The 27477-nt window shown below is 28.8% G+C and overlaps 1 protein-coding gene and 2 long non-coding RNA genes across 7 annotated transcripts; 2 read left to right on the top strand and 1 right to left on the bottom strand.

The window, feature by feature from the left end:
- Positions 1–714: 714 nt before the first annotated feature.
- LOC107015723 (probable caffeoyl-CoA O-methyltransferase At4g26220) lies at positions 715–2856 on the top strand. 5 transcript variants are annotated; one of them, XM_015216097.2, is made up of 4 exons: positions 715–875; positions 1242–1414; positions 1759–1815; positions 1906–2856. In XM_015216097.2, exons 2-4 carry the CDS (start codon positions 1271–1273, stop codon positions 2551–2553), a joined length of 849 nt encoding a protein of 282 aa, XP_015071583.1. In that variant the 5' UTR covers positions 715–875; positions 1242–1270; the 3' UTR covers positions 2554–2856. The 5 variants fall into 5 exon arrangements, with proteins under 5 accessions (XP_015071583.1, XP_027772525.1, XP_027772526.1 ...); XM_027916724.1 differs by having other exon boundaries at positions 734–875; positions 1242–1376; XM_027916725.1 differs by having other exon boundaries at positions 870–888; positions 1242–1376.
- A 2119-nt stretch (positions 2857–4975) lies between these two features.
- On the top strand, positions 4976–27233 carry LOC114076766. Its single transcript, XR_003577774.1, has 3 exons — positions 4976–5189; positions 26329–26409; positions 26733–27233. It is a non-coding gene; the product is annotated as an uncharacterized LOC114076766 (long non-coding RNA).
- On the bottom strand, positions 11266–12529 carry LOC114076767. Its single transcript, XR_003577775.1, has 2 exons — positions 12478–12529; positions 11266–11562 (listed from the first exon to the last, which is right to left on the bottom strand). It is a non-coding gene; the product is annotated as an uncharacterized LOC114076767 (long non-coding RNA).
- Positions 27234–27477: the final 244 nt, after the last annotated feature.

Raw genomic sequence — 27477 nt, 5'->3', positions numbered from 1 at the left:
TTATTATTGGACAAAAAAACAATTTCCACGTGTATGGCTTTTTCCTCTTTTATAAACCGAAATAATTGAATTTTCTTATATATGTTCTTTTCCCATTTAGTTTTTCTTTGTTCACTTTTTATTTGTTTGATTTTTCTTGTGGAAAAGATTTGAGAGGAGTTGTTGATATAAATGATTCATATATATCTTGTATTTATTGACAAATTAAAAGAGATTAGTATTCTATTCATACCGTCTTTAATATTAAATAGTTATATAAAATTATGTTTTTAATTAAAGTGTTCGACAAAAATGGATCAAATAGTAGGAAAAATTTGGAAAAATTATATGAATGATAAATTATTAATATAAAATAAATGTTATAACGATAGTGTCACTTAATTCTAATTCGTAGTAAATACTTTGCCATTCGCCACTCTTTCCGAGTCTCGCTCATCACTCTTATTTTATTTTATGGGTATTTAATTATTTTTATTTTGAGAATTGCGGTTGCTTATTAATACATTTGAATAAATTATTAGACATTACAAACAAATATTAATGTTTATTGTAAAAAGCAATGGGTGCTTAAGCACCCATAATTCATAACATACATCCGCCGCTGGATATATAAATACAAATAACATATACATATATAAAAATAATTTTCATAAATATTGACATCTAATTTATACAAATCATCGTGATTTATATAAATTAAATTGTAGCTATAGAGCATTAATATAATTTTTATGTTCGCGGCAAAGATATTCTTAAAAAGAAAAAAACTAAGACAAAGATATTTTTGTAGAAAAAAAAAAGGAGTGAATCATGTGGAAGAGCATATAACACGAGAGATTGTAAGTGCAAGTGAGAGAAATAGGAAGAAAGATTTGGTAAGACACAAAGGTTTCCTTCTCTTCACTCAAATCTTCTCTTCAACCTTTAAATTCTACATTTCTTTCTACTTCTAACACTATGTTAGTATCGTAATTTGTTAACATAAGTTAAAATTTGGTATCGAAACTTATGTGGATAGCGTCTAGCAAATGGTAAAAAATGGGAGGCGAATCCAACATTAAAAGTTGCGAGTGAAGTCGTTATATTTTTAAAGTTATGAATCATCATGTATTGTAGTATTCAAATTCCAGTGCCGTAGCAAATGTAGTGGGCACACCAGATCTGTACACTCTCTTTCTATAACTGACTGACAAAATTCAGTTGCTGCAGCAGAATTTCATGTTTTCTAAATTGTTTTCCAGAGCTAGAAAATTTTTGAAGGTTGAAAATCATGGCGTCTGTAATTGGAGTTCATAACTTTGCTGCTTTGAAGGCTGTTTATGAAAGACCGTCGTTGCGGTGGATTTTGCAACCCAAAATGCAGCTGCCATTTTCAGGTCGGAGAATGAATCTGCAATCTAAGACTTCTGATGAGGTCTCTAGTTCTTCGCTTTTTGCTTATATCTGAATCTGTCATTGTACATGTCCAATTTTATTACTATAATTATAATTTTAGACAAACTTACTTGATAAATATGACCATTCCTATTCCGTTGGGTTTGGGTATTTTGACTGAATTATCATTTTGAAGGCAATCAACTTTGTGGTCTTCAATTATTGTTTTTCTTAATTTTCTAATTAAAGAAATTGATCTATCGAGAATAGTCTTTCTGCATTCACAAAGTACGGATAAGGTTAGGTATGCTCTACCCTCTCTAGATCTACTTTCATTGGGTACGTTGTTTTCGTTGATTTTTCGTTGTTTGATTATGTTTACAGGTTGAAGGTTCACCATTTGATCATAAAGGGTTATTACAGAGTCGAGAATTATATCAGGTCATCTTTTTATCGTCTTTCAAATTCTTCTTCCCAATATTTTTTGTTTGTTGAATTTACTAATCATCAATTCATTTGAAACATCACCAGTATATTTTGGAGACTAGTGTTTACCCACGAGAACCCGCTCCTCTTAAAGAGATCAGGGGTATAACAGAAAATCATCCTGAATTTTTTATGGGTGCATCACCTGATTCAGGTCAACTGATAGTCATGCTGTTGGATATGTTAAATGGCAAAAACACAATTGAACTCGGAGTCTTCACCGGTTATTCTCTGCTTCTGACTGCTCTTACAATTCCTGATGATGGCAAGATCCTAGCAATTGACCCGGATCTCAAGTCTTATGAAATGGGCCTGCCAATCATTCAAAAAGCCGGTGTGGAGCATAAGATCAATTTCAAACACTCCCCGGCTTTACCTGTTCTTGACAAACTCCTGGAAGATGATAATAACAAAAGTAGTTTTGATTTTGCATTTGTGGACGCGGATAAAACTAACTACGGAAACTATCACGAGAGACTAATGCAGCTGGTGAAAGTTGGAGGTTTGATAGTGTATGATAACACACTATGGTATGGAACACTTGTGATGCCAGAGGAGAGCGTTCACGAGTTGATGAGATCAGAAAGAAGTTACTTACTTGAGTTAAACAGATCCCTTGCTGCAGATACCCGAATTCAAATTTCTCAAGTTCCATTAGGTGATGGAATGACCATCTGCAGGCGACTCTTTTGACTAACAAAATTAGGTACAACTCGTACTCAAAGTTTCACTTGCAGATGACCATCACTTCAATACCATATTAGCTATTGATTAGAAGTCATGTCGCTTGTCAATAGTTTCATCAAATAATGTTTGATTAATCATCAAAATAAATGAAATTTTCTGGGATGATTAGCTAGATGATGTTATGAATAATATATCAACCTTCGTATGATTATGTGGAAAAAACGTAGATTGAATAAAAATGTTCATCTATTGATGTTGTATATGAGCGTATTACTAATTATGTATGTGCTAATGAAATTGTTGAACTAATTCATGTGTTCTTACACCATGTGTACGAATTTAATTGTATTGAGTTAGGAGTTTGGAGGAAGTTTTTAAATGTGGGATCCAAATTTATCCATTTGTGAAGTAAACAAGTGTATGAGTTGTCATAACAGACACATAGCAAAATTGGAGGTTTGATAGTGTATGATAATACACCATGGTATGGAACACTAGCGATGCCAGAGAAGAGTTGATGAGACCAGAAAGAAGTTACTTACATGAGTTCAACAAATTCCTTGCTGCAGATAACCGAAATTAAATTTCTCAAGTTTCGTTAGGTGATGGAATGACCATCTGCAGGAGACTCTTTTGACGAAAAAATAGGTATAGGTCTTAGTTGAAGGTGTTTGAAATGAAAATTTTCAAGCAACTTTAAGTGTCTATCAATGCCAAGGCAAATAATCCTAATAAAGTTATGGTATGTTTGTCTACGAAGCAATTAGGCGAGACGTGTTAGGAATTACGTTTGCTAGAAATGTTCGTGTAAATAAAATAGGTCTATTACACTTAGCTAGAGACACATTTATCATGTAATGACTCTATTTAGCTAATACTATAAGAGGTCGTTTGGTAGAGTTTCCCATTTATCTTGTAAAATGACTATGTTTGGCTAATTCTACAAGTCTCACTACAAAATTATGCAGCATAAAACAAGGGCTAAACTTGAACTAAATTATTGGGTTATGAATCTCTTATTGCAACATTTCTGGGGCATTTCACTGTTAGAGTAAGTAGAGGTGGAGTCTACTTGTCGTCAAACTTATTCAGAGGACAAGTAGAGCTATTATTGAAGATAGTAGATGTTTGTTGAATGTCAAAAATATTTTTGTCAAACACATTTAGAGAAAAACAAACCAATGGGCCAATTTGTTGGTAAATTTGGGCACAAGTATGATGAAACTTTGATAATATCGAGAAGAGGTAGAAGTACTCCTCTAGACTATGATCCAAATTTCAGAGACACACCTTAACTGAATTAAAATAATATTATCCTTAAACTTATTTTTTTTTGTAATTTTGTACACTTTTTGGGCTTACATGGTATCCAAATATCTCTCACGCGTCTTAACTACGTGGAGTGGTGTGCTAAATTATAAAAAAAAAAGAGTTTAGAGAGTAATAGGACCTCAATTTCGTTAAAGTGTTTTTCTTAAATTTCGATTATAGTCTAGGAGATACTTTTCTCTTCTCCCAAATTGTAAATCTTTCTAAGTCTTTTCCATTGTAAAAGAGTGAGTTAATACTAGATACTAGATAATTTGATATTAAATCAACTCTTGCCTAGCGTTTGGTTATAGATTTCCAAATATTCTTGGCAAATATTATTTGGGTGAAAATTTGGATGAAATTTTACCATGTGTTTGACCATAGTATTTGAAAAATATATTTCACTTTTTAGAAAAATATGATTTATACCCATAAGTTTTAAAAATATCAAAACTAACCATAAGTTTGTATTACAAGTTAATTGGATCTTTGTTACAACAATAACAAATAATATCCATGACACTAGAGCAATGTGGTAATTTGGAGTGAGTGCAACAAACATCATTTCATACATCGTGAAGTAGACAAAACACATGACTTTGTTATCTTGAGTCAATTATTCATCATTTTCATTAATAATCATATTATCATTTCACATTCACCGAATATTTCATCACTACTTTGAAATTAACGTAAAAAATTATATAATACAACGTAAGCAATAACTATAAAGGGTGTTTTTGTAAAAGATAAAAGTTGGGGTAAACTTTCAATTTTTAAAAGATCTTAAATAATGAGATTTGGCCCAAATACTAGAAAAACTAGTATTTGGAAAATAAAAATATTTGCCAAATAATGACAAAGTGTATGAACAAACACTATTTGCCAAGTTTTTTCCCAAATATTATTTGAAAAATTTATGACCAAACGGTCCCTTAATCTTTTTACATTTTGTTTATAATTTCCAAAAATGTATGGTGTAAACCTAAAACATTAAAAACGTGTCAATTGAGCAAAGCTAAAGAAGACAAAATTATGTATCCACTTGCTTCTTTTTTCATGTTCAAATTTAATAGTAGTACAATTGAGCATGCTCTCTATTGGGACCAGTCTGTCTGTAACTTTTTTCAAAACCATGTGCTTCACTAGTAATCATTTCTTCCCAACTCTTGCATTTTAGCTTTATTTGTTATGTTTCTTTGACCTTCCTCATAAAGCAATTATGTATATTTCTTTCAATTTTTTAAGTAAGCTACAAGATGAAAATAATAGTCTTATTTTCTCATATAACACTCAACAAAATCAGCAAGGAAATATGATGGCTTACTGAGGTAACAACTTATTTATTGTTCCTTCTATACTTATTTTTACATTTTTTTCAATAATTTTGCTCTTTACTAATGTTTTTATACCAAAATCAAAAGTCTTTCTTTCAAATAAATAAGCAACTCTATAATACTTCAAGAACTTAAATAGTTCAATAGATGAGGAGTCGGACAAGGATGGCGGTTTGGGGCGAGGCAGGACGAGTTGAGCTTAAACTGTAAAATTTTTAATCCGCCCGCTCTGCCCCCATCCCGCATAAAAATATTTTTTCATTTTCGACCCGCCCTAGCTTCTCTCGCATAGACCTGCCAGCCCCACATAAGTTTTTAATATTTTCTTTTTCTAGTTAAGTTTGATAAAATAAAATTCATAAAAATAAATTTATTTTTCATAGGTTAATTGGGAAACATGTAAGAAATTGTATTATTTTTATTTACTATCTTGAATATTTTAATACCTTTAAAGAAAGTATCTTAATAAATAATGCACTATTACTCTTACAACATGTATAAAGTCCTGAAATCACATATTCCCGCAATTCGCTCCGCCCACCCATTTTGTACAACCTTAAACCCGCTTCGCTTTGCATAGTCTTAACACACTCTGCACCGTCCCGTTGTCATCCCTAGAATAGAGTGTGATAACATTTGTAGTCAATATCAAGTGCATAAATAAGTGAGGAGCGAAGAAGATTAGGAAATTAATGGGCATTCTCTCCATAATTGGTTCTTATATATTCTTTTTAAACATGAAGGTAATAATCGTTGCCCCTTACACTAGGAAAATAAATAGTGTTCATATTGAGTTGGCTATTGATTTAATTGTTATTAATGTTGTTTCGATTTTGCTCTATATATATAATCCTGAAAGGCAGATTTAACTTTGATTGGGCAAAATTAATAGTTACACCTAAACAAGCAAGATACCTAAAACTATAACATAATACGATTTCTAACTTTATTCGTAAGAGGTATTAACGATATGTAATTATGCTCATGTATATATATATATAGTTCGACTAATTCAAATTCATTGACCCATTTGAAAAAAAACTCTCCCTATCAAGATTTTGTTTTATACCTAAGACTCGATATCGAGATCCCAATTTATAAGAAAGGAGAAACCTCATACAACATACACCACATGCTTTCACTATTAGAAAAATGTGAATTACATCCAAATTTTCTTGGAGATTATACATGAAAATCCACACATAAATTAGTTTCGTACGAATTTTCCTACAAAAAAAAAATCTAATGAAAAAACTAGTATGGTGAATTATTAGGGGAAGTTCTCGATTATAACAAACTATTTAATTCAAAATAAATGTTATAGCTAGTTTCATTTAATTCTAATTCATAACAAACACTTTGTCATTTTCGCCTCTCTAGCTCTCTTGCCTAAATCTCGCATGCCACTCTCAATTATCTCTCTCCTCTCTCATTTTTAAATGTATAAATTGTGTCTGTATATATATACAAATAAAAATAAATTTCTCTTCATCCTATACACTTATAATTATACTAATACAAATCTTCTCATGTCAATTCTCTTTTGTCTCTCTCTCTTTCTCTCTTTATACAAACACAAATTATTCAGATACAATATACAATTTGTGTTTGCATAAAGCTAGAGAGAGATTTGATATTTACAAATGTTTCAACTATGATTCAATTGTATATTAACTTGACTTAACTGTATAAAAATTCAAATTTTATGCATATATACTAACACGATCATTGATATATATATATATATATATATATATATATAGTAGTTACATATATACCATTATCTAACCGATATACATATACAATTGACCTGTCTTCACTCTCTGCCCTCTTTCATTCACCTTTCTCCTAATCTCGCTTGCCGCTCGCTCTAGCTTAACATCAAAAACATTTACATATACAAACGCAACCCAATTTATACAACTCGACGCGACTTACCCAAATCAGATACTTTATAACAAACATAGTTTGCTATGGAGCATAAATAACAAAATTATAGCTATAGTGCTAGCACTAATATGATTTTTATAAATGAACTTCATAAAGAAATGACTAAAGTAAAAAATCTAACTATATATAGACCGACTACTCCATCTTCATTGTGTAAGACTCATTTGAGAAAAACTTTCCCTATCAAGATTTATTTTTATACCTAGGACTCGAAATCGAGATCCTAATTTATAGTAAAGGAGCATCCTCATACTACACCACATGCTTTCACTATTAGAAAAATGTGAATTACATCGAATTTTTTTTGAAGATTATGCATGAAAATCCACACGTAATTTAGTTTCCTACAAATTCCCCTACAAAAGAAATCTAATGAAAAAACTGATATGGTTAATTATTAGCAAAATTGTGGATTGTAACAAATTTTTAATTCAAAATAAATGATATAGCTACAGTTTCATTTAACTCTAATTCGTAACAATTACTTTGCCATTTTCGCCAATCTCGCCTCTCTTGCTTGAATCTCGCTCGTTACTCTCAATTATTTTCCCTTGCCTATCTCACTTTTATACAAATTAAACACAAATGTATAAATTATGTTTGTGTATGTATAATTCGAGAGAGAATGTATATACAAGTATAAATACATATCTCTTTTTGCTATACACTTATAATTATACTAACACAAAATCCTCCCATGTCGAGTGCTCTTTTGTCTTTCTCTCTTTTCTCTCTCTATACAAACACAAATTATTCAATATAATGTACAATTTGTGTTTGTATAAAACGAGAGAGATTTGATATAAATATAAATATTTTAACTCGATTCAATTGTATATTAACTTGATTTAATTGTAAACAAATTCAAATTTTATGCATATACACAAACATAATCATTGATATATATACACATAATAGTTACATATATACAATTATCTAACCGATAAAAATATACAATTCACCTCTCTCCACTCGCTCGCCTCTCTCCTAATCTAGCTCGCCACTCTAGCCTAATAAAAAGAACATATACATATACAAACACAATTTTCATAGATACGGACGCCCAATTTATACTACTGGTAGCGATTTATAGAAATTAAATACTCCATAGCAGACATAGTATATTTGTTATGGAGTGCAAATAGCAAAACTATAGCTAAAGAGCGCTAATATGATTTGTATGGATGAACTTCATAAAAAAAAATGACTACAATAAAAAATATAACCGAACTTTATTCCACAACTGAACAAACTTTATTTATCATATATATAACTTACACTTGACAACAACAAGAACACACATATACAAAGTGATCTTTGGGACTTAAAACATGGAGCACAAGAACAACTAAGAGAAGCATAAATAGAAAATATTTAGTAGATATAATGAAAGATTAGACTAATGAAGTCAAGTGGAATCATCATCAGGATGAGGATTGACCTTATTCTTATAATCATTCTTAAAAGCAGAAGAAGCAATTTGCACTACTTTTTCAGCGATCATCTTTTGCACCAACTTCTTCTTTGCTGGAATAACACTACTACTACTCCCACCTTTAGTTTTACCACCATTATTATTGTTTCCCGTTCCTCCGCGCTGATTTGCTTCAGACATTCTTCTTTCTTTTTAATTATCGATCTTTAGTTTCTTGATTTTCCTTGTATGTTTGATGCATGAGTTAGGTTTGTGAAAATTGTGATGGTATATATAGAGGCATTTTTAAATAGTAGTAGTAAATTATGTATGATATTCCCTTCCATTGGGTGTGAATGTTATTCATATTTTCTTCTGCATTTCCTCCTTCTTCTTCTTCTTTGTTATTTCTCTCAATTAATTTCAATCTCTATTGTGTGCATGGACAAAGAACCACCATAAATTACTTAATTGATTAAGTCTGAATAATATCAGAAAAGGAAACTTTTGACTATTTAGTAATTATAGGGACATTTCTGCACCAAAAAGTATTAGACTGCAAATACATTTTTGAGTTAAACTATAAACAAAGGGCTACTTTTGTTCATTTCACATAATTTAAGTGCATTTTTAATACATTTTTCCTTATATTTTATAATATATATCTAAATGACTTGTGTTGGGTCGGATCAGATCTCTAATTAAACTGTTTATATATAGCGGGAGCGCAACTAATTAAAGGTTGCCTCTATTCAGATAAGGAGTAACTTTTTTTTAAAAAAAAAGTCATTTATTCGTGAAAGAATATAACTGTAATGAAATACAAGTGTGCAATTCATAGGAAGTATGCAAGGAAAAATCCTGATCAATTATTTTACTTTTCATTTTATTAACATCTAAGAAATATATACAGTACAATTTCCCTGAAATATTAGGATTTGCTACCAATTTTATATTGATGCTTCTTTAATTTGTGTGAGTGTTGATGGGGCAGGTGATTGCTCTGAAGATGCTATTAATTTTCCATAAAACCGAGTGATCAATATATTACACTTGTCAAATCTCATGTATGAAAAAAGAAATTGACCTAAATTTCACAACTTGCCATCCAAGAAAGTAACTCTTATTTGTATGGTTGAGCCAAGGAAACTACATACTAGGGGTACATAATCGGAGTGATTCGGATTTTTCAAATATAAAATCAAATTGTTTGTGTTAAAATTTAAAAATTTATAAATCAAATCAAACTAATAAAATTTGAATTTATCAACTTCGAAATTTTTGGAGTTGGTTTAAGTTTTTCAAATGCCAAACTAAATCATTTGTGTCGAATTTTTTAAAATTTTAAATCAAACAAAACTAATAAACCTCGAACTTTTTTGGATTTTTGGAATTTTTCATGTAAAATATTCATACAAACATATAATTAACTTGTGCTTCAAATATTTTTTTAGTTCAACCAAAATACAGCTATGTTAGTTGATTTTACAAAAAATAACACAAAATAAGAGATGAGTGATGACACTAAAATATTCAATATAATGAAAACGTAAAAATAAATATTGCAAGTTGATAAAGTAATAATGAAAATGACTAGATTTAAAAATACCTAATCATGCTAAAATAAGTCTAATAAATATCAATTAGATGATTAAACATCAAAAGAAAAAATTAAAATTAGGTTATGTATTTTAAATATTTAAACCAATGAAAAATTAAAAAATAAATTAAATATTCAACATTATTGTCATTTTAGTGTTGAATTAATTTATTTTGTTAGCACTAGGATTGATTAAATTTTGAATTGAGGTTTATTAAAGTTACTAATATCTATGGACAATAACTTTTATTGGACTATCCAAAATTCTAAGTCTCAAAAAACTTGAAAAATATGTTAAAAGATAAAAATTATGAAAACATATAAGTAATATTTAAAAATTACATCAAAGTAATTAGGGAAAACTTCTGAAATATATCCGAAATTTGATTGAAATTGATGTTACGATACGAGACTTTGGAAAGGACATTTTACCCCTGCACTATTTAATAGTATATTTTTAAAGGTATATATGTGCTCACATGGACGTAAAAAATATTGCAGAATTATAAATAGTAATGTGTGTATGCGGACACATATAAACCTTTAAAATACATTATTAAATAGTTCGGGGGTACAAAAAACACTATTAAATAGTTCAGGGATGTAAAAGGTCCACCATAAAGTTTGATATCGTAACAATAATTTCGGTCAACATTAAAATTTTCAAACCTTTTTTCCAAGTAAATACTTTTATGTTTCAAATAAATTTAAAAAATAATATAGAATATCGGATTAATTTGATTTTGGATAGACTTTTTTTTTAAGTTAAACCAAACCATCCAAACCCAAAGCGGACACAATTAAATGACAATGTTAAAAACAGCTGGACTTCATCCAACATATACAAATGTTATTTATCACAGATTTAACTTATACTCCCTCTTATTTTATATGTCATCTTTCGAATTTCAAGAATTAAACAAGTTTATCTTTGTCATAGATCTTTTTGACATTTCGAATTACTCCATTAATTATTATGACTCATAGTACTTTTTTGTCACGACCCAAAATCACGAGTCGTGATGGCACCTATATTCCCAACCAATAGGTAAGCCAACCAGCATATTTTAACAAACTTAACTAACAAGAAGTGAAAAGACAACAAATTTCCAAATCTCCAACACTGAGTTCTTATAAGTACGAATGCGGAAAACTGAAAAAAAATACTACCCAAGAAATGGTGTCATGAGTACAAGAGCTTCTAAAATACGATGCAAGTCTGAAACTAAAAAGGCAAATCTAACATAAGGGATATCCTGTCTGAATACTGAATAACAGAATAAATAAAAAATATAGAGGGAGGTGTGGGCCACGGAACAGCCAAGCAGCTCACCACAACTCCAAGACACTCCAAACTCGGACTCAAACTGCTCCTCGAGATGTGCTCCTACTTGGAATCGAATCTGCACCACAAAGAGTGCAACAAGTGTAGTATGAGTACGAAACCACGTGTACTCAGTATGTCTCATTGACCGACCACGAAGAAGTAGTGACGGGAGTTATATAAGAAAATAAATTCTTAGATTGTACAAGTATATATATATATATATATACACTTACTATTCAAGTTTCATCAATAAAGGAAATCAACATTTAATATTTTCTAAACACCAAACGAAACATATAGTCATCAAGAATGAATGATGGGATGAAATGCAATGCAATATGATGCCATGTAATGATATGTCTCAGAATACCCAGTACTCACTCAACCGTATATACATGATACTCCTCGGAAATACATCGAGAGTTCATGACCCATGGGGGACTCGCGAGGTCCATATACCGACACGGACGATCTCCACGTGTCTGTGCGGACGATCTCAACGCACTATCATAATATCAAACAATTTTCGCACGGACGGTCTCCACGTGCCCAAATTACAATCTTAACATCTCACCATCCCCAGCACGGACGATCTCCACGTGCCCAACTTATACTCAGTCTCATCTCTATGCATGTGCACAATATTGTTTCAATAGAGGGAATGATGATGCATCTCAATCAATCAATATGAATATAATACATAACCACCTCAATTATCTCAACTATACGGGTGAAATAAATAAAACACAATCACACAAGGAATTCAAGTCAATAATATATCAGCTAATGCCCATATGCTTTGGCATTCTCAAATTTCAGTCCACATTCTATAATAGTACTTTTCCTTTTTATAACACCGGTACTCGTACCAATGCCCGTCACACCATTGATACGAGACCACCATCTTTCCCCCTTACCCCTTGTCTATTTTCATTTTTTAATCTTTAATTAGGAAAACGTCCTTCAACAAGTCTAAAAAGTCTTAACATACCTTAGATGCCGAACTTGTGCCACGAATCTTTTAAGATTTTTCCTTTCCTTTTCGCAAGGTTTCAGAACGTTCCCAATCTACCAGTTTTGCAATATTCGTAAGTAAGCAATTTTTGTAGACATTCAAATTATTATATGTCTATCATAGACGCTAAAACTCACTCATATTTTCAACCAAACTCCAAATCTTGATATATATTGGTATGCCAAATTTTTCATACTTGCTAAATTTCAAGTCAATAATTTGAACCTTAATCTCTCCAAAGAAAATCATAATTTTAATGGTATTCATACAACACTATTCAAATAATATTTAATTATCTACCTCAATATATTTAACTCAAATCTTTATTCGATAATTGACTGAAGCAGGTCAATGTTATATCTGCACTACGGGAAGGCAACGTGACAATCTGTAAACAAAAAAAAAAGGACTACCAAATCCCAAAAATTTATAACAAATGCCAATCATTGGCACTTGCCAAATGATTGGCTTATAATCTGATTGTCAATCATTAGATCATGATTTTCTCATGATTTCCCACCTCCAATATGACAAGGCATTACTGCATATGACTAAGTCATATTAACGCAGTATTGTCTTTTTACTCACTGCTTATCCTCGTCCCTTTTTAATTTAAAAAAAAATTCCATCCATTCTTCCTATTAATAATCACATGATCTAAATATTTTCCCTCAACTTCATTAAGTGTAACAAATAAACTTTTAGTAATAGTCACAGGAACGACATACTCTAAACTGCTATTGCAGAGAAAATATACATCGTTCTCCGCTAATTTTCTTATCAATTTTCGAACTCATAATAATAATTAGACGAACAAGGGATCAACTTTCCATCTACCTTACTTCATTAGGATCCATATAACAATCAAGAAATTTTTCAAATTGTTTCTTACCTGAAGATTTCGTTGGCTCCCTCACGTTCTGTAATCTACGCTGCCCAAAAAAAATCAGTTTCTACCTCTTTTGTTTTCTGCCCTCTTAATGTTAATTAAGTAAAATAAATAAACTAACCCCACTAACCTAAATTAATTAATGGGTCAAGTAAAAAGGTATTAAATGAATTATGGATATGACCCACTAACTATTAACTAGACAAATTCTTCACTAAAAATTTTATCAACTAAATATTCTTAGTTTCGAATAGTTTAAAAAATACCCCTTTAAATTTTTCAAAAGGAGTCAAACTAGTCCTAGTTCTCAAAACGACCTAGCGGGTCGTTACATTTTTACATAGTTTACAAATATATAAATTTCATTTCAAAAAAAATTTGAAAATTCCATGCGTAAATTTTCGATGAAACTTAAACTATTTGACTCTCAAAACATAAAAAGTGTCATATAAATTGAGATAGAGGGAGTACTAATTAACAACAAGAATAAAGATACAAAGTGATCTTTGGGACTTTAGCATGGTGTACATACAAGAACTAACAAGAGAACTATATAAATAGAAAGTCATAATATATAGTATTTATTTGGTAGCTAGAAAAAAGATTATTGTGCATGCATGGGAGAAGGAGCTAAGTGAAAAATTCTAAGTAGAATCATCATGAGGATTGATCTTCTTCTTGTTGTTATCATTCTTAAAAGCAGAAGAAGCAATTTGGACTACTTTTTCAGCCATCATCTTTTGCACCAACTTCAATAACACTACTACTACTCTCACCTTTTGTTTTAGACATAATACATTGGACCCTGATTTTGATTTCAAATTTTAACTTTGACCTCCAACTTTTATAATGCACAAACAAACACTTTAACTATCCAACTTTTAAATAAATAAACAAATGAGTCCTACATAGCACAATACATGCAGGACACCACGTAGGACAAAAAATGACATGTAGGATGACATGTAGGACATGTGTGTCTACTTGTTCAATTTTATACAAGTTTAAGTGTCTATTTGTGCACACCCAAAGTTGAAAGGCATAAATCTAATTCGAAACTAAGTTAAAGGGCATATTTCTGTATTATGCCTTTGTTTTACCACCATTATTATTATTATTATTATTATTATTATTCCCCATTCCTCCGCGGTGATTTGCTTCAGACATTCTTCTTTCTTTTTTGTTTTTTAATTATCGATCTTTGTTTCTTGATTTTCCTTCTACGTTTGATGTGTTATGATGGTATATATATATATATATATATAGATGTACTTTTAATAGTAGTAAAGTATGTTGCTATTTATTTTCTATGTTTCATATTTTCTTCTTCTACATTTCCTTGTTCAAGGTTAGATTTTTATGTTGCTTGGTTATCTTTTTCTTTGTTAATTGTGTGTAATTTCATGTCCTCGTCATCTATGTGTGTGCATGGCCAGCCAAATTAAATCTAAGTAGTATTAGCATGCAATTCTTAGGAAATATCAAGGAAAAAAACATGGTTATTTTATTTTTCATTTTGGTAACATCTAAGACATACCATTTCTATGTATGTATATACATTTACAGTTTTCCCAATGTTTTTCATCTTAGTAATAACAAGAAATATTAGGATGTACCAATTTGTGTGTGTTAATGGGTCAGCTTCTTCTTGTGTTTGTGTTCAATCCAATATTTTCCATAAAACCGAGGTAATTATTATATTTGTCAAATCTTATGTGTGAAAGAGGACATCACGTAGAAACTATCATAATTTGAACGACATTAATTACATGTACAATCTTAAGTTTCATAAGATAATTATCACTTTTTAACAAATGTCATAAATTTAGTTAGAGCAGTTAATATAAGTTACGTCTGTTAGATCGGTCTGATCTAACCTAGGATTTGATAGGAATGAGCTATAACTTTTGGAGTTTATTTAAGAAAAGAACTTTTTATTCCGATCTGAATAAATCTGTCGATTTGTGAGGCTTGAGAAATATGTATAGGACCGGTCCGTGGGCCAAATAAAAATTAATTAAAAAATAAAAAATAAAATAAAGTATTAAAAATAATAAGACTCTAAACTCAAAATCATTTTAAAGTTTGAAATATCATAATTTAAATACAATTATGTTTATAAAATATGTATTAAGTAAACTAAAAATTCCCTAAAATTTCTAGGAATCACTACATAGATCGTAGCTTATGGAATATTGTCATAATTTTTGTGTTTTATTATGATCATTGGAAAACAATTAGGCTATGTTTTTATTTAGCTATTTATGCTACTACTTGAAATCAAACTCAATAAATATTATGATGATAATTTCATCTGTGGATTTGATTAACAAGTAGTAACACTATAATATCATCTTGTCGATATTTATGTTAATATTTTTAAATTGTAATTTAATCATAAAGATTATAAAAAATCTATTTTTACAAAAAGAGGGCTGGCCCAGCATGTCGGTAGCCCACATACTTATGGATTGAGCCGGTCATTTCTGACCTACACCAAAAATGGGCTAACCCGCCATGACCCATCAAATTTCAAAGCTTATATGAGTTAAACCCGGATAGTGTAGATCAACTCATATTGACCGCACTAAATTTAGTAATGATATTAACCTAAGTATCGATACTATGAATAATGATATTAAATTAAATGTCCGTAAAAATTGTGATATTTAAGAGTCATATTGCGATATTTTTACAATGAATGGTTGTATCTTTACTCTTTAGTTTCTCATGGTGATAGATTTATATTTTATATTTATCATAAACATTAACTGATATAGATTCTGATGAGACCAAAAAAAAAAAACTACCAGTGCACACAATTTAGATCTTTAAAATTTTATACCAGACTAATAATATTTCAAAAGTCGATCGGTAGATGATATAAATATTGTTTATATTATCAAAACGTTTTTACCTTTTGTAGATGGTAAGTTGTTTATCTTTGAAATTACAAAGAAATACGGCATTTTTTGATTAAGAAATATTCATAAATACCTTTGTGGTAAATAAATAGCAGGTATATAATATAAAATGAGGTTTAATTAAAGTAAAATCATCAACATTTCCTAGCAAATTAATTTTAATTTGGACCAAAGACGATTGGTCTGTTGATGAGTAAATTCATTAATATTAATTGGTCGGAGAAATTACGGAAAAGGGCCTAAAATACCCTCAAAGTTTTGGAAATGGTACAAAATTACCCTCCATTCACCTATTGGCTCCAAAATACCCTTCCCACCCACCTATTGGGTCCAAAATACCCTTGTCATCCACCTTTTGGTTCAAAATTGACCACTTATTTAACGGTTTTATATTTAAACTATTTAAATATTTTTTAAAATACGTGACGCTCAACTATATGTTATAATTTAACTTATTAGTATAATTTATAAATCAATCCACTATCCACCCCATTAATAATTAAATCCCTCTAAATTAATGAACCTGCCACATTATTAATGCAAGCTACAGCCAATTGAGTTTATTTAAAAATTATAGAAGTAAATTATCATACATTCGAGTGGCTAAATAAAAATCACCAATAAACTTAAAAGTCTGACTATGTTCATCTTAATTATTCTTACGTCTCAATTATGTGATGTTACTTCATAGGTAACTTTTTTTTAAAAATAATATATTAAAGTTTTAAAACAAATTATAAATATTTATAAAATTATATTTAAAAAAAGTGCATGAATCAATTCGGGATGTATTACTTCTTTACCTTTAATCATAAATTTCTAATTCTATTTTAAAAGAAAGTGTCCTCCTAAATAAGCGGCTCAACCTAAATTTAATTGGGGCTCCGATTCGGACTCGAATAATTTTGAATGTCATTTTCAGAAATCTATAATTTCATCGTGTTTTAGTAGTGTTTATGACGATTTTGATATTATAATTGGATTATTAATTGGGTGAGGTTTAGTTAGTAATGAGTGGGTAGTGAGTTGGTTTATAAATTATATTAATAAGTTATAATTTTAATCAATAATTGAACGCCAAGTATTTTAAAAAATATTTAATGAGTTTAATTTTAAAACAATTTAAAATGTGGTCAATTTTGAACACAAAGGTGGATGACAAGGGTATTTTGGAGCCAATAGGTGGATGAAAAGGACATTTTGGAGCCAATAGGTGGATGAAGGGTAATTTTGTACTATTTTCAATACTTTAAGGGTATTTTAGGCCCTTGTCCGGAGAAATTATTTGGAACTTCCTAATTGGATCTTTTAGCCTATTATCATATATAAACATAAATTCAATAAGCAATTTTGATATTAATCAGACGCTAATGAAAAATATCAAACAACATTGAAATAATTAACGTTGATATTTTAGATATAATCGAAGTTTTAATACATATAATACCGTCGATATACGATAAAGAAATCAAAGAGAAAAATTAACTAACAAAAACGAAGAATCATATTAACTTACGTATACAAAATACAAAATCATAGTTTATTACAGAGTTTATCTTATGTATGCTCAACACAATGTAAAGAATAGTGTAATAATATTCTTTATAATATTATCGATATATATAAGTTGAACTCGTCTAAAACATATTTGAATCAAATAAAATGTTTATTTTAATATTTGCACAAGGTAAGGCAATTGAAAACAAATTACATCAATTAACCAAAGGGGTTAATCTTTTTCTTATCATTCTTGATGGAGGAGGTGGTAGCTTTCACTATTTTTTCAACAACCATTGCCTTCACTGATTTTTTATCTTTTTTTGGAAAGACACTTCCATTCTTTGATGTGCCTTCTTTGCCCTTTCCATTATTCTCCATATCTTTGTTGATAATCTATATGACTAAGTAAATAATAAAACTATGTCGTTCTCTGTAACAACTTAAATTTTTAAACAAAATGATCACAAAATACTTCAACGATCTCTTCTCTTAGTACTTGTGAATCTGAGGAAGTGTATTAATGCTTTGTTGCTTTTATTGTGATGATTTGAGGAGTTCATAGCTAGGTTGAGGTATTTATAGGAGTATTTTGAGGCTTTTGTTTATGGTCATGAAAGTTTTCATGTAACTTTAGTTGAATTTCTGAGTAATTAGCTCATGTATAATATTAAAAAAAGAAGATTATTGATTATTTCTTGCATGGAATGTGTTTGTGTGAGTTTTTGGGGTTTGGATTATTCATTTTTAAATGGAATTAAGCCTGTGTGTTATTCAAAATTGAAATATATTACTCCTATTTACTCTCTCCTTCAATTTTTTATTTGTCTACTGATATCCCACACAATTTGTCTAATTTATAAAACTAATTAATAGTTTATTAGTTAGTATCTATTTTACTTTTGTTATTAAATAATATTTATTTTTCAAAGTTTAAGTGACTTAAGGATGATTTGAAAAAATTATCAACTCTCTCATTTACTGCATCTTAATCTATGTGCTAAGTCAAGAATAATTATAGTTAAACTGAATAGTTTATTATAAATGGGGTATGCGTATATGTGTGTGTTGTATTGAATGGAAATGGGTTTGTGTGTGGGTGAGTGAATTAATTTTGATTTTTTCTATTCATTAATTTCAATTAACGACGTATGAAATTGTTATATACATTTCTTGGAAATAAAGTACCGTATTACTCATTCATGATATTAGCTATTTTTTTAAAAAAAAATATTTAACCACTAGTAAGTTTTTGGAAGTGGAATTTCATTAAATTTTTAGCTTTATTAACTTTCGAACTTATTAAGTTCAGAGAATTAATCAAAGGAAATTAGTTTTACTTTTTCATGTTAAGTTCAGAGAATTAATCAAAGGAAATTAGTTTTACTTTTTCATGTCATTTCACTGTTGGGTTTTATTTTTTAATATTGCGTTGTTGCGTACGAAATATAAGTATCAATAAGATAATCAAATTTTTTTAGCGTGTGTAAGTGTTAGTTCTTTTGGCATTATAGAATGTGATTTCATTATTTACCTTAAATTTTGAAAATAAAAATGTGAGCAGTCCACTTTAGTTTAACACAAAAACAATTTAACAACGGTGTAACATTATTGGGGAGGAAAATTAAATAAACAAAAATGGAGACCCTAAATCCTTTGCTTGTAAAGATAATTAACAATCACAAAAATAACATAATACTAAACAATAATATAATTTATTGATGAATTTAACTTACATGCATCACCCGTACAATAAGAAATCAATTAATTGTGTAAATATTCTTTACAATATTGTCAATATATATAATTTAAACTATCGGCTGAATATACATAAATACTTTATTCAATAATATTACCACAATCCAAAAAAAAGAAAAAGGAAAAACACAAGTTCATTGGGACTAAGAGGAAGTGTCATCAGAGGGGTTAATCTTTTTCTTTATCATTCTTGAAAGTGGACACCACAGTTTTGCCTATCTTTTCAATAGTCATTGCCTTCACTGACTTCTTATCTTTCTTTGGAAACACACTTCCATTCTTTGATGTGCCTTCTTTTTTGCCCTTTCCATTATTTTCCATATCTTTGTTTAAATATATATAACTAAGTAAATAAAACTGTGTCGTTTTCTGTAATGACTTTAATTTTTAGATGAAATGATCACACGGTACTTCAACAATCTCTTCTCTTAGTAGTTATGAATATGAGGGAGTGTATTAATGCTTTTAGCTTGTACCTATGTTAAGGTATTTATAGGAGTTTTGTGACTTTTGTTTATGGTCATGTAATTTTGGTTGAATTTCTAAGTAATTAGCTCATGCAAGATTAAAAGAAGATTGTTGATTAATTATTAATTTGTTACATGGAATATGTGAGTGTGGGTTTTGGGGTTTTGAATCAAAAAATAAATAAATTATTGAATGATTTTGTTGTACAAATGAAAGAAAAGGATATTTTAGGTTATTTTCATCACTTGTATGACTATCCAAGAAATTAACTATTATTTGTGTGGGTTGAGCCAAGGAAAACTTATACGTATTCATTGTTCAACCTAAATTACCAAAAACTAATTTTTATTTTATTTTTTTCTTGCATATCATGTGTTTATGTGGGTGTAATTTCAGATTGTTCATTTTTTAATATGAAGTTATTGAGAAATTGTGTGTGTTGATGAGCTAGGAAATTATAAATTTAATTTTCATGCTAATTTAAATTAATGGAAACTAATATTTTATATAGTTTACTATTGCATGGCTGTGTATGTGAGTGTGTTGTTGAGGTTATTGGTTTGTGTGGGTTTGTAGATTAATTAGGATGACTTCTATTTAATTTGTTATACATTTCTAGGAAATATTCAAATACTCCGTAATACTTATGAAAATAGTTTATTTTAAAAAAATACTTTACCAAATATCAATAAGAGAAAATTGATTTTACTTTTCCATGTAATTTCACTATATATTTTCATTACCAGCTTTGTCTCGCAAAATATATAAATCCTAATTTTTTTGGATAAAGTTTTGGTCAAGTATAATTAGGTCAAGTAATGTTCAATGACCTTATAGATTCATGCCATGTGTACTATATAATAATTTATGGTTGAGATTCATTATATTATATATTCATCTTAATAATAAATTTAAATTATATACTCATCTTAATAATACAAACAACAGAGTTGTCAACTATTTTTATTTTTTAAAAAGACTATCAAATAAAGCAATTAAGTGTTCCCAAGCTAATATTTTCAAGAAAAAAAAATTAAGATTGGCGGGTATGCGAATCGAGAGTTGATGATAAGACTCAATTTGATAATGCAAATAATTTCAATCAAGTATATTAAATTTTCTTTTTCAATCTTAATTTTTTTTTTTGAAAATATTAGCTTGGGTATACACTTAGTTGTTTTATTCGATAGTTTTAAAAAATAAAAAGTTGATAACTTTGTTGTTTTTATTATTAAGATGAGTATATAATTTAAATAAATCTCAACCATAAATAATTATATAATACACATGGCATGAATCTATAAGGTTATTGAACATTACTTGACTTAATTATATTTGACCGAATCCTTATTCAATTTTTATTTGTAAAAGAAGCATGTCCTTATCATAATGATCTTACATGAAAAAGCATCTTGGACTTCAAATAATAAGGTAGATTCGTTTTAAATATATATATTAATGGCACAAAGGAATTGATATGTACTTATAAGATTTTAATGATTCACAAATTCAGGGATAAATGCTAAATACGCAGAATATCTTCTAAAATAAAACATAAAAAAATCATGTAATTATTTATGGTTGAATTTCAAAGTTAATTCATATAAGATTGAGAAAAGGGGTGTGTGTTATGTTTTGGCATGAAATTAAATATTTTTTAATTTTTTCATGTTTGATTGATCTATATAATTAAGAACTGGGATGGGGTTCAAGTTCAATGTCATATCATTTGAATTTTGTTGCCTCAACATTTCCTCGCGGTGCCAAGGATACCCTTCGATGTTATAAGATAGTGATTTCAATATTTAGTTTAAAATTTTCACTTTGGCACCCCAATAATATGAGACCTCAAACGATGTCTTTAGTGGTCTAGGGGTTAAGACGACCCTGGTGTTATGTAAGATTTTGAGAATATTGTTGTCTATTTCGTGCAATATGAAATGTGTTTGTGTGTGTGAAATTCATATTTAATTTTGTTTATATATTATTGCTTTCTTTTGGGGTCGACGTTTAAGAATAAAGTAAAATTAATCAATATAATAATGATTTCTTAATTACTGAATAAAATAAAAAATGCTCATCTAATATGAGACAAATGAAATATTTCTTATCATTATTCTACTATCTTATTCTTCAATTTTATTGTAATTAATTATTTCATTTGCTCTGATTATCAAATTATTTTTTATTGCTGCTACATTTAAATAAGAAAATATACTTTCTGTCCATCCTTATTATTTTTTTACATGTTTTACTTGAGGCAATGCCCTATCAGACATAAACAACCTCTTTACTTTTTTCTTTTTAAAAAAAAATGGGGAAATGGAAAATGGAGAGAGATTACAAGGTAGGAAACTGAATCAACTAATTGAACTATTAAAATTTTTCAAAACTTAAATACTTTATTTTAGCTTATATATGTTTAAAAATTAACAATGAAATTACACTATTGAAGAGGGAAATTGGGAAATTAATTATAAACGGAAACTAAAACTCGTGTTACAACTTACAACATACTTAAAGGTTTTAATTTATCAAAGAAAATGTCACTCTCATAAGAAAAGAATGAAACACAAAATACTACACCATAGTTTATTAAATGAGTTTAATTTATATACATCTAACAATATAGTAAAAAATATAAACATTATTCTTTACAATACTGGAGATGTATATAAGTTAAATCCTCGAAATACATCAGAATCGAATAAAATACATATTATTGAATAATATTAGCACAATCTTAGAAGCAAGTTGATTATAGTAATTAAGGAGACTAAGACGAAGTGCCATCAGAGGGGTTAATCTTTTTCTTATCATTCTTGAAAGTGGACACCACAGTTTTACCTATCTTTTCAATAGCCATTGCCTTCACTGATTTCTTATCTTTCTTTGGAAACACACTTCCATTCTTTGATGTGCCTTCTTTTTTGCCCTTTCCATTATTCTCCATATCTATTCTCTTACTAATAATATTATAAATATGAGGAAGAGTAGTGTATTATTGCTTTGTTGCTTTAAGTTGTGATGCTTATAGGAGTTCATATGTTGAGGTATTTATAGGCTTTGTTTATGGCATTCTTGATGTTTTCATGTAACTTCTTCATCAATTTCTAAGTAAGATTTTGACAACATTGTTGTTATTTCTTGCATGGAATGTGTGATTGTGTGTGTTTATGTGTGTGTGTTTGTAATTCATATTTATTTATAGCTCTAAGTCTTGTGTTATTCCAATTTAAAAAGTGTGACGCCATATAATCATATAGATATGCTTAATCGCCATGAAACTATTGATTTTTAATTATAATTTTATTAGTTGCTAAAATCCAAATAATTTTATTCATTAATATTCTTTCTGCTTCAATTTATGTGAAAGAATGCAGAGTCAGTGTGAGGGTGGTCAACATATTTTATTTTGATTATGAATCCGAGTAAAAACTTTTTGAATATTTTGTTATAAAATTTATAATTATATTTTAATATTTATATGAAAAGTATTATAAATCAAACATCGGGTGAGGTGGGGCGAAATGGGTTTTGTGGGTTTGTGTGTGTGGGGATTAATTAGGATGACTCCTATTTAATTTGCCTAATTATAATATATGTAGATCGTAGTTTTCATAAAAGAAAAATGTCCCTGTCCTAATTTTTACATGAAAAGAATATTTCGAGCTCATTAGATTTAGGGCTTATTTGTTTGCACTTAATGAGAGTCTGAATCTTAATTATTTCGATCAGTTTATTAAGCGTATTTGACATTAGGTCTGAATCTCAATTATTAAGATTCTTTCTATTAAGTCCATTTGTTGCTTTTTTAAAAAAACTCTTAATGGGTCTTAATGAGTCTGAATGAATCAGATCTATAACAGAGTCTTAATATCATTCAGACTCTATTAAAATAATAAGCATTCTTTTCATAAATAAATTATCTTCTTCATGCTTCTCTTCTAGACAAATCTCAAGTTTCTTCCTCTTCTTTTCCAATCAATTATCATTTTTTGTTCTTTTGAATAAGTAAGTTTTAATTTCATAATCTTTTACAAGTATTAATCTAATAATATTACTAATATATAAAATATTTTTGGGTGAATTGATATTTATGAAGAACTTTTCTTATCACGATTTGTTTGTAGTCAAAACTTCTTTGGAAGAAATTATCATTGTTTCTTGAGAGAAAATTGTTTGAGAACAAATTAATCATCTTTTTTTTTGGTGGGTTATATAATCTTATTCTTGAAACAATTATTTGGAAAAAGTATTTTTTGTTTGAATTATAAATTTTATTGATATAGTGTTTAATTTCTAATTAAAAAAAATATTATGCACATTCAGATATTGAAAACAAGCAATCTTAATGATTTAGTGTTCAGACTAAGAAACTACATCTTAATATTCAGATTTTGATATCCTAATCTTAATATTCAGATGTGCATTTAGATTCAAACCTCTTAATTTTAATGAAAACAAATGAGGCCTTAATGTGTTTTAAAACTATATATCTACCCATACTTAACTACATATCTACCCATATTTAACTACCACATAACATATTTTAGCTCTACTTTACAATTATTACATCATTTTAAAAAAATTTACCGTTTTTATAAAAAAATTAAATCAGATACATAATCCCTTTAAATATGATAATGAATAATTATCTTAAAATTACATCTCCTTAATTAGTTGGACACTACCAATTCAAATTAATTTTGCTTTATTCTTTTCAGTTGTTTCCCTTCCCAATCCCAAAACAGATACCTCATGTATCCAACCATTACCTCTTTTTCTTCTTCTTCATTAAACGTTTCCTTCCCCTATCACAAAAAATATTGTATCTCATTATCACTTCCTTACGTATCTCTTTTTCCTTAACCATTTTTATTTCCTTTTGCATGTGCTAAATTTATATCAAACTCTACATAATTAGCATTAGTTAAAGTGACGAAGTAAGATTATCTTTAGTTTTTTTCTATTGTATATTTATTTTCAATCTTATCATGTATTTGATTCGATGGTTTAGATTTTTTCTAGCCAATTTATTGTAGGATTTTTATATTGTTTGCTCCATTTTAATGGCTCATAATTCAGAAAATAGTATGAATATTGTTATGTATCCGAGACACATGCTTTTGAATATAATATTTGATACTTGATACATCGAATTAATAATAGCTACATGAAATTAAAATTAGATCTATAAATAGATACATGAAACTAATATTATCATATAAATACTCCCTTCGTCCGGAAATGTTTGTCATGTTGCGTTTATCGAAAGTCAATTTGACTAATTTTCAAAGGTAAATTAGATCACATTAATTCGATATTTTAAACAAAAAAATTAGATATTCTAAAACTATATGAAAAGTACTATAAATTACAATTTTTTGCATATTAATATGATGAAAAAATGCATCTTAAAATGTTAGTCAAAGTTTTTATAGTTTGACTTTTAAAATAGAAACCATGATCACAAACAATACCGGACGGAGGGAGTAGATACATGAAATTAATACTAACACGTATAACAAATACACAAAATTAATATTAGATACTTCTATGTTACATATGAATGTACTTGTATGATACGCATCTAAGTGTTTTCTTTGTTGGATACATCATATATTGATAATAAATACATCAAATTAATGAATTTTATTATTTTAAGAGTAATAAAATGAAATTAATCAAATTGCATGACCAAGATATACATGTTTTTGTCTTTTATAAATGATATTAACGAATTTATTATTTCAAATAATAATAAAATAAAATTAATTAAAATATATACACTCCTTGATTTCCGCCTTATATTAAGGAATTTGGTTATAACCAATTAATTCAAACAAATAAAATACGTAAGCCAATTTAAAAATTCGACAGATACATGTATCTCACAGAGTCAAACTCCTGTATCCTAAGTATGAAATATGGTAGAGGAAGTAATATTTAAAAGTACGAAAAAGGGTCAAAAATACCTTTGAACTATCCGAAATAACTCATATATACCCTTAAACTACATTTCAGTTCAAATATACCCTTCCCGTCAAACTATAGGGTCAAAAATATCTTTTCCATTAACAAAATCTGTTAAACGACACTTGGATGCCACATAAGCCAATAAGGTCCAATCATGTCATGTAGACTAATAAAATTTCCCTAATTTCCCCCAATTTTCTTCATTTCCCTAAAAATTTTGACGATTTCACATGATAGTTTTGAACTATTTTATTTTCTTCTCTAAATTTAAAGTGAGACCTCACTAATGACATCTTCTTGCTGATGGAGAAGCTTGAGCCTTGTACTGTATCTCAAACTTTCTGAAACTTTTTGAAGGAGGACATCTCTCCCAAGTTTCAGGACACCATCAAGGTACGTATGTCAACTTTATGAAGTAAAATCAACAGATTTTCTTCTCCCTTTTGTTTTTCTTTTTTTCCCTTCCTCTTTACTTGAACTTTAAGGAAGGGGGAGAGGCAGAAAGTAGAGTATGTTAGTTCTGTATTCCATTTTGGACAGTGGTTAGTCGAAAGGTTAGGCTAGGGAGGTCGTTAATTTTACCATCTTGCAATTTTATTGATCGACAGTTACTTCTTTCGTAGCTAGGGGTAGACCCTTTAGTTGACATGGTTATTCTGATCTATCTTTCTTCCCAATTTATTTTTCCTTATACGTGCTACTCATTTTTACAATAGAGATTCATCGAGGATGACATGGAAAAGGTGAAAGGTTTCATAAAAGAATCAATTGTTCCTTTCAGACAGAGGTTGAAGATTATGGTTGAGTTGCTATGTTTTTCAGTGAATTTTTCAAAATTTTAGAGATATGGAGAAAATTAGGGGAAGTTTATTAGTATGCATGGCATGATTAGACCCTTATGTGGCATCCAAGTGGCGTTTAACAGATTCTGTTAATAGAAAGTGTATTTTTTACCCTATAGTTTGACGCGAAGGGTATATTTGAGCCGAAATATAGTTCAAGGGTATATGTGAGCTATTTCGGATAGATCAAGGGTATTTTTGACCTTTTTCTGTTAAAACTATTAAGAATCTAAATAATTAGAACCTCAACTAATGAGATATATGTAATTTACCCAAGAAATAATACGTAAAAGAATTTATTAATGTAATAAGCGTGTGGAACAATTCTTCTTAAATTTTGTTTTTAATTTGCTAACCGTGTTCTGATATTTTATGTTGTCCTTTTTTTTTTTGTGTGTGTGTGTGTTTGTGTGGGTAAGGCATATTAGGAATTTATTGTAAATTTTGTGGATTATTTGTGTCCCTTAAAAATTTACGTAATAAAGCAAATTTATATTATTTAATTGTTTAGCATAGTTATAGTTTACTATAATTATCACTCACGACTAATATTATACATTAATTATGTGGCCTGACTTCCAGTTTGTATAATAAGTCACGTTTGTATATGTATAATTCG

Source organism: Solanum pennellii, chromosome 4 (genome assembly GCF_001406875.1).
Source record: "Solanum pennellii chromosome 4, SPENNV200".
Classification (NCBI taxonomy): Eukaryota; Viridiplantae; Streptophyta; class Magnoliopsida; order Solanales; family Solanaceae; genus Solanum; species Solanum pennellii.
Note: the sequence above shows the minus strand (reverse complement) of the source record. Positions and strands in the feature narration are given on the sequence as shown.

What these genes read in the sequence shown, in the direction of transcription:
- LOC107015723 (XM_015216097.2), top strand. Translation starts at nt 1,271, where the DNA reads ATGGCGTCTGTAATTGGAGTTCATAACTTTGCTGCTTTGAAGGCTGTT. An exon ending in AATCTAAGACTTCTGATGAG is followed by an intron (nt 1,415 to 1,758) that starts GTCTCTAGTTCT and finishes TTATGTTTACAG; the next exon opens with GTTGAAGGTTCACCATTTGA. An exon ending in AGAGTCGAGAATTATATCAG is followed by an intron (nt 1,816 to 1,905) that starts GTCATCTTTTTA and finishes AAACATCACCAG; the next exon opens with TATATTTTGGAGACTAGTGT.